This window comes from Microtus ochrogaster (assembly GCF_000317375.1).
Source record: "Microtus ochrogaster isolate Prairie Vole_2 chromosome 14 unlocalized genomic scaffold, MicOch1.0 chr14_random_1, whole genome shotgun sequence".
Taxonomy (NCBI): domain Eukaryota; kingdom Metazoa; phylum Chordata; class Mammalia; order Rodentia; family Cricetidae; genus Microtus; species Microtus ochrogaster.
The window spans coordinates 28,311,653-28,319,142 of NW_004949096.1; the positions used below are offsets into that span (position 1 = coordinate 28,311,653).

The 7,490-nt window shown below is 53.9% G+C and overlaps 1 protein-coding gene across 1 annotated transcript in view; it reads right to left on the reverse strand.

The window, feature by feature from the left end:
- Positions 1–7,490, reverse strand: part of Rpap1 (RNA polymerase II associated protein 1) — a 22,008-nt gene that overhangs the window by 1,274 nt on the left and 13,244 nt on the right. Inside the window, exons 11-22 of the mRNA XM_005364285.3 lie at positions 7,114–7,281; positions 6,702–6,884; positions 6,450–6,584; positions 5,988–6,158; positions 5,203–5,360; positions 4,599–4,757; positions 4,274–4,475; positions 3,676–3,785; positions 3,256–3,451; positions 2,919–3,071; positions 2,564–2,706; positions 1,070–1,826 (exon numbers count right to left, since the gene is read on the reverse strand). Of these exons, the coding sequence (XP_005364342.1) occupies positions 1,070–1,826; positions 2,564–2,706; positions 2,919–3,071; positions 3,256–3,451; positions 3,676–3,785; positions 4,274–4,475; positions 4,599–4,757; positions 5,203–5,360; positions 5,988–6,158; positions 6,450–6,584; positions 6,702–6,884; positions 7,114–7,281 (2,535 nt within the window). The remainder of the gene's footprint in view (positions 1–1,069; positions 1,827–2,563; positions 2,707–2,918; positions 3,072–3,255; positions 3,452–3,675; positions 3,786–4,273; positions 4,476–4,598; positions 4,758–5,202; positions 5,361–5,987; positions 6,159–6,449; positions 6,585–6,701; positions 6,885–7,113; positions 7,282–7,490) is intronic.

The window sequence follows — 7,490 nt, forward strand, 5'->3', positions numbered from 1 at the left end:
TAGACCAGGCTGGTCTCGAACTCACAGAGATCCGCCTGCCTCTGCCTCCCGAGTGCTGGGATTAAAGGCGTGTGCCACCACCGCCCGGCCTCAGTATTGATTTCTTAAGCCTATTTAATGATGACAAATGCTTATGATAGGGCTAAATGAAAAAGTTCTCTATGCAGTAGTTCCTATTTTATAAAAATATACAAGTATTCTAAAGAGACTAGAAAAAATATAAACAGTTGTTACTGAGCTGGGAGTGGAAGCACATGCTTATCATTCCTGAACACGTCCAGAGGACGGGGCCAGCCTGGGATACAAAGGAAGGCACTGTCTCAAAAACTTTTTTTGAGACAGTCTCTGTTCTCTGTGTGGCTGTTTGTCTTGGAAGTCACTCTGTAGATCAGGCTGGCCTCAAACTCAGAGATCTGCCTGCCTCTGCCTCCTGAGTACTGGGATTAAAGGTGTGTGCCACCATATCTGGCTCTAAAACTATTTCATTATTTATTTACTTATTTATTTGGTTTTTGGAGACAGGGTTATCTGTGTAGCAGCCCTGCTATCCTGGAACTCACAGAGATCCTCCTGCCTCTGCCTCCCACATGCTGGGTTAAGACATGCACCACCATGCCCAGCGTGGGCTTCACCACCCATTAGGACTTTGCCTCTTAGCTTTATTTCCAGCAAGTGCTTCACAGAAATTTCCCAAAAGAGTCAAACTCTTCCCAAACTTCCCCACCAGGCCAAACCTCTCTCCCCAATAACACTTCTTCCTTACAGAAAGTCCACTCTGATTGTTCTAAAAATTCTCTGAACTCTGACTTACCTTAAATCTGGGTGATTAAGATCTATGGTTTCGTTTTTGGTCTTAGCATATCTTTCATCTAGGCTACAAGAGTTTACAAGTGGAAGGGAACCTTGCTAATACCAATGCCTACTCTCTGCCAGATACCATGGTAAAAACCCTCCTATTCTCTACCATCCTGACGCCTTCAAAGCTCCCAAGAGGTAAAATGAGGAACCCCGACATGCCAGAGCCCTGCAGGCTCAGGACAGCGGCCCTTGTAAGGCCGAGGACACATACCTGAGTCAGTGGCAGGCCCAGGGATCGCAAGACCCCCACGTGCTCCCCAAAGAGGGCGAGGCGCAAGGTGACACTGAACCGACGCTGCAGGGGAAGGAGGACCAGGGCCCCAAACAAGTGGTCCCCAAAAGAGACAGCCTCAAAGTGGTCTAAGAAGCTGGCATAGAGGTCAGGAAACGACGTCAGGCCAGGGAGTGGGCAGTCCAGGTTGAGGTTTGGCAGGACTTGGGGCCGACAGAGCCACGCTAAAAGAGCTACCACCAGACGCTGTACAGGAGTCTCTCGGAATAGCTCGCTATCCACCAGGAACACACACATGAGCCGTGCCAGGCGGGCACCAGGAGGCACAGCCCAGAGGGTCTCAGGGCGCCAGCTCTCTAGAACCAGCACCCACTGTAGGACTCGCATGGCGATGCCTACGGTGTCAGCAGCAGGGAGCCCAGAGGGAGCATCTGAAGCCCGATGGTAGAGATGGATCAATGGCTGGAAGGGCCAGTCAGTGGGCAGCAGGGGCTCCTTAGGTACAGGTAGTAGCAGGCCTGAAACTCGCAGTAACTCCCCGCGGTATAAGGCTTGGGAGGTCAGCAGGCTGGCTCTGGCTGGTGAACAATGGGCCAGGTAGCAGCTGCGGATGCTGGGGAGATCCTGGCAAGCTTGAACTAGGAGAGCCCCTCGTTTACACTGAGGGTCCCCACTGTTCCTTAAAGATAGTCCGTCAGAGAAGTCAGCTGCCTCTGGACCCCCTGACGCATTCTCCCTGTAACAGGACACAAAAGCCAAACCTGAGGGCTGGGACCACAGCATCCAGATGGCTATGCCGCCAGCTCCTGAGGGCTTCCGAGTTCAGTCCTGTGCCTTTCTGCCCCAACTGCCTCTCACACCAGTGTTGCATAGCACTTAGGAGATGGGGCAGAGACAAATTTACTTAAACTTCTGTGCTTGATCCCTAGCTGTGTGGGGATTACGATGTGTCCCACCCAGCTCCTACTTGTTTATTTATGGGACAGCCTCATTCTGGTGTGTTTGGCCCAGTTCCCATTCATTCATTCATTTATTCATTCATTCGCTTTTGAGACAGTCTCTTTCTCATGTAGCCCAGGCTGACCTAGAATTTGACAGGTAGCTAAGGCTGGCCTTGAACTCCTGATTTCCTTGCTACTACCTCCCAAGTGCTGGGACGAGAGGTGCACATCACCATGCCAGGCCTTCACTCAAATCAGAGCCTCACACATGCCACAGGCCACTGCTAACTACATCCCTGGCTTATGTACAATTTTTTAGCCACTGTCATACTGTAAAGTCTTATCATTCTTGGGTAGGTTAAAGATGAGTAGCCTCATCTTCACTTCACTAAGGGAATAACTAAGTATAATACGTGAAGGGAAGAGACTAAATAAAACCTAGGTTTCCTGGCTCCAAGATGTTGTTTTGTTAATAAAATTCAGCAGCATCCAAAAGTGCCAAACACCAAATGCCTGAAACCCCTGGACTCACGGCAGGAACTCCAGCCGGAACACACAGCTCAGCAACAGCTCTTGGGCGAGGTATTCACTTCCCGGCAGCAGCCGGCTCAGCAGGGCCAAAGCCATGGTATGGTGGAGGGCAGTACTGGTGGCTGGCTGTGGCTGCAGTGTTGCCTAAGGAAGAAAGATGGTGTTAGTCAGTGCAGGGAGGGCAGCAGGGAGAGAACAAAGCAGAGCTGAGTGAGGAAAGGGACAGGGAGAGGGAGGACTGCAGCCAGGGAGCGTGGACTGGAGTAGGAGCTGCATGCTTCAGCAGAAACGGCACAGGCAATGGAGATGTAGGGAGGACAGCAGGGTGGGGGCTGACTCTGCAGACAGGAACCCACCGCTTTTTGGGCTAGCGAGAGCACCAGGTACTGCAGGTGGTACTCATGGCGCAGGGCCCAGGCAGAGAAGGGTGTGAGCTGTGGGGCAGGCACAGGAGCCACACACTGGAGAAAGTAGTTCTGGAGTCCTGGGGCAGTCAGCACAGCAGCCAGCTGAGGAAACACCTTTGTTCAGACCTGGAAACTGACTCTCATGTGTTCCAGGGCTCCCCAGATGGCTGTCCCCTCCCAGCCACTCAGAAAAACAAGGCCACCCTTCTTCTGGCCACCTCTCCCTTTTCCCACCCCAGCTACCTCTGCCCCATGCCTAACCTCTAAACAGGCACCCAAGGTTTACCTGTCCACAAAGCCCCTTGTGGATCCGGACCAGAATGTTGAGGAGAGAGAGGAGGGCAGTGAGGAATGGGAAGGGTGAGGTTGAGCCAGCTATACTGAGAGGGGGACAACCTCCTGCACAGCCCAGGGACACAAGGCTGGGGAGGGCTTCAGGAGCAGGAGCACAGGACAGTGGATTGCAGTGCGGGGAGCAGGGCCTGCGAGGAGAACGGGGGAAACGCTGAGCCGACTCTGGTCTGGAGAACAAAAGCGGACCTGGCTGTGCAGATCAGTGCTCATGTTCCTCAGAGTCCCAAGGGTTCTCCCTGCCAGGGCCCCTAAGGAGCCACTTCCGAGGATGGATGGGGAAGACAGACCCAGGACCCCTCAGGAGAGGAAGTGCCTCCTCCCCACATTCCCCCAGCCACCCACCAGAGCATACCTCAAGGAATCCCACAGACGGCCCAGAGAAGGCTCGCTCAGCAATGGCAGCAAGAGCTCATCCAACAGGCGCTCCATGTCCTGAAGCCAATCCTCTGGGCATAAATCTGACTGGAGGACCAAGAGGGGCACTAAGCTGATAGGCCAAAACACCCGTTTTCCTCATCCTATAGACCCAGACTCTCCCCCACCCCCGCCAACCTCAAAGGGAAAAAAAATCTGTTTGGAAGCCTCCACAGCCTGATCTTTCTGAAGGACAGACAGCCCTGAGCTTCCTCCAGTGCACAACATCTAGGGGTACATTAGAAGAAAAGACAAGCTGAGCTGCTGCTCAGGAGTCTCAGGTCCCATCAACAAAGTTCCTGGGAAACAGCAGCAGGAAGACACAGGTAGAAGAGAAAAGGAGAGGTGGGCTCAGCAGAGAAGCAGCCACACGTGTGAGGCTCGGGTTCCACTCTTCCACTCCCAGTACCACATCTATACACACCGACCCAAGCCACAGAGGCGGGGAGAGGTGCCAACAGAGAAGGAGTGGGGAAGTGGGGTCAGAACAGGAGGAGGGGGTAGGATGCAGAGAAAGACAGGCAGGTTACACTCACCTGCTGGCTCCAGGCCTGGTAGTAGGCACCCAGGAAGAGCAGGCAGGCACTGGGCACTGGGCCCAGGGCATTCCATACATCAGGTCTGGGCAGGAACTTTAGGGTCTGCTTTAGACATGGCTCGATCAGTGGCTGAAGTCCAGATACCTGCGTCCAGGTGACGGAAGGAGGGATGGCCGACACGCAGGCCTCAGCGGAGCCACTGCCGGAGTATCAAAAGGGGCAAAGGTGTGGGTCTGGCCGCCTTGCTCCCTGTGGAGGAGCATTCCCACCTGTCCTGGGTTGCTGCTGGGCATACCTGCCAGCAGGCTAGCACCTGGCCTACCTGCTGGGTTCAGGATGTGTGCTGCTAGCTGCCAGGGTCAGCTGGGTAAGAAGCGTGAGCAGAGAGGCCATTCGCTGCAGGGAGAGTGGCTTTGGGGGATGGGTGCTGAGCTCCGTAGGCAGGGTCTGCAAGGTCCGCATGAGCACTGGGTACAGCTCCCTAGGGAAGAACAACTGGCCTTCACTGTACGAAGAGACCAAGATGAGGGCTCAAAGCACAGGCCTGCCAGGAGCTTCCATCTGGTGAAAGAGCATCAGGAAGGAGAAAGCCCCAGGGTGGAGACACTGTGCACTGCTAGGTCCTGAAACTTGGGACGGTTGCAACCCTTCCAGGTTGTCCCCCAGCACAGATCTGACACCTGACTTCACCAATGTACTAATGCTTTTGTCAAAGACTGCAGCTAACCTTCTCTTCCCTAGCAGGTCCTGACTCCCAAGCATCATCCAGGAGATATCCCTCCCTTCCCTAGCAGGTCCTGACTCCCAAGCATCATCTAGCAGACATCCGCTCACCACTCTTGGCCTCCCCTCCTCTGGACCCTGAACAAAGCTGAAGGAAGGTTTCAAGGAGGGCTCTACAAGAGACCTACTCCTGCCTTCCTCACCTGTAAAGGTGGCCACCCTGGCCATAGGAAGTGACCACAGCCCACAGACGGAAGGCCTCAGTGCTCAGCATCTCTGCCTCCTCGGCAGGCAAGGCCAGCTCTTGTGGAGCTTCGGCTATGAACCGGCTCAGACGGCTCCTGAAGTCACAGCTGCTGAACTGGAGATGAGCACAAGGTGTGGTCAGCATTTTCTAACTGGTATCTGGTTCTCTCTTGGAAAAGGCTCAGGCTGGTCCCACTCTAAGTCTCTGTCAGCCACAGGGCCTATGGCTCTGGGCAGGGGTGAAAGAATCTCGGCCCTTCTTCATCTTTTGTAAGCACTGGTTTGGGGCTGCAGATACTCGCATGTCACAGCATGCACATGGAAGTTATCTCCCTCCTCCTTCCCTGTGGGCTCTGAAGACCGACCTCAGATCATCAGGCTTGCCAGCAAGTGCCTTTACCTGCTGAACCGCCTACTGGCCAGCATGCCTTCCTCCTTTTTGGACAGTGTTTGCTAAGTACCTTTTCTAGGCTACAGGTAACAAGTGCCTATCTGCAGCTAGCAACTCTGGATCAGTTTTGCATCAGAGAACCTTCCCCAAGTTATGAGACCAGACTAGGTCCAACAGACCCAGGTGCCCAGGCTCCTGCCTGCTGGTCTCTGTTGAGTTTCTGAGCAACTGGACCAGAGAGGAAGAGGAAGGTGAGGTGAGGTAACTGTCCAGAATTAATGGGTCATGTTTAATCTAGCCCAAATCTGCCCTGTCTTATGCCCTCCAACTTTTGCCTTGGGTCCTGCTTACCAGTCGGGCAGCAATATTCTTCCCAGCTGAGGCCAGGACTCTAAGCAGTTTCATGGCAGAAGCACAGGGCACTTTGTATAGACTGGAAGTAGGCCCCACCCCCATGGGGGACCAACTGGTAGGCAGGAATTCTTGAACTATGGTCTCTATTAGCCGAGGACACTCTAGGACCTGCAGGAGACAGGAGGAAAAGGGAAGCAGACAGGATCAAGATGAAGCCTCTCCACCTGGGCACATACCATGGCTATGCCTATAATCTCAGTACTCGGGACGCTGAGGAAGGACTTCCACAAGTACCAGGCTGCCTGAGCTATATCATGAGCCCTTGGCCAGCCTGTGCTATAATGAGACCCTATCTCAAATTAACAGCAACAACAAAAATAACAATAACAAAACCCACAAAATAAAGAAGGAAGAACCCAGGGGTTGTTTGTCTATTCATCGCCCTGCTCCCCTTCTCACCCTCGTGGCTGACTCCAGGGAATGCCGGGCCAAGCGGATAAGGACAGCCAGGATGTCAAGGACCACAGAGGGCCCTGGGCAGGTCACCTCCAGCACATAGCGCAGCCGAGGCAGCAGGTTGGTAGCCAGGAGCCCCTAGGACTCAAAAGAAAGAAACCCATTGCCACATGAGGTGAAGACCCAGGTCTAGACCTCTCCTGCCCAATAAACCTGCCCACTAGGTCAAGACCTGGAAGGTAGATTGCCATCTACCTTGATGACATCATGTCTGGCCAGGTCGGGGGGAGGGCGGCTTTCTTCTTCAGGGGTCTTCTTCTTCGCCTTTTTGGTTGTGGGTTCTTCATCCTCACCTTCATCATCTTTGTCCTCCTGGCTGGGCATCAGAGGGAACACCGAAGCTCCATGATACCAAGAGAAGGTGCTGTCAAGGAGCTCCTGCCGGAGGATGGGGCAGAGTTGGGAAGAGACGGAAAAGCATGAAAATGGTTCCGAGGTAGAGCAAAATTCCTTCTCCCGACACACCGACAGCAGAGGCAAGGCTCCCAGGACTGTGGCTTTGAAAAGAGGCTGCCAGCTGCTCTCTGTTCTCCATTCTGCCTGCAAAGCCCTGGCAAAGGGCATACCCAGATTGAGGAGCAGAACCCCATTCCTACCCCTGACATACCTCATCTCCAGGAGCTACTAGTAGGGAGCGAAGAGCCCGGACGGCTGCTGCAATGACACCGTCTACCCTGTCATCCAGAGAGAAGCGAAGCAGGAAGAGGAAACCAGCATCCAAGAGGAGGCGCAAGATACTGCCCACTAGGCAGTCTCCAAACTCACCAGCCTGGGCCTTGGGATCAGGGGGAAAAAACTGTTGAAGATGCAGAACTTGTATGGGCCTTGTTGGCCATGACCCTACATTTGCCCCATTCCTAGTCTGACCTACAGTGCAAAGACAAAGAGTCTAAGTGGGGTGGTGGTGGCGCACACCTTTAATCCCAGCACTTGGGAGGCAGAGGCAGGCGGATCTCTGTGAGTTCGAGACCAGCCTGGTCTACA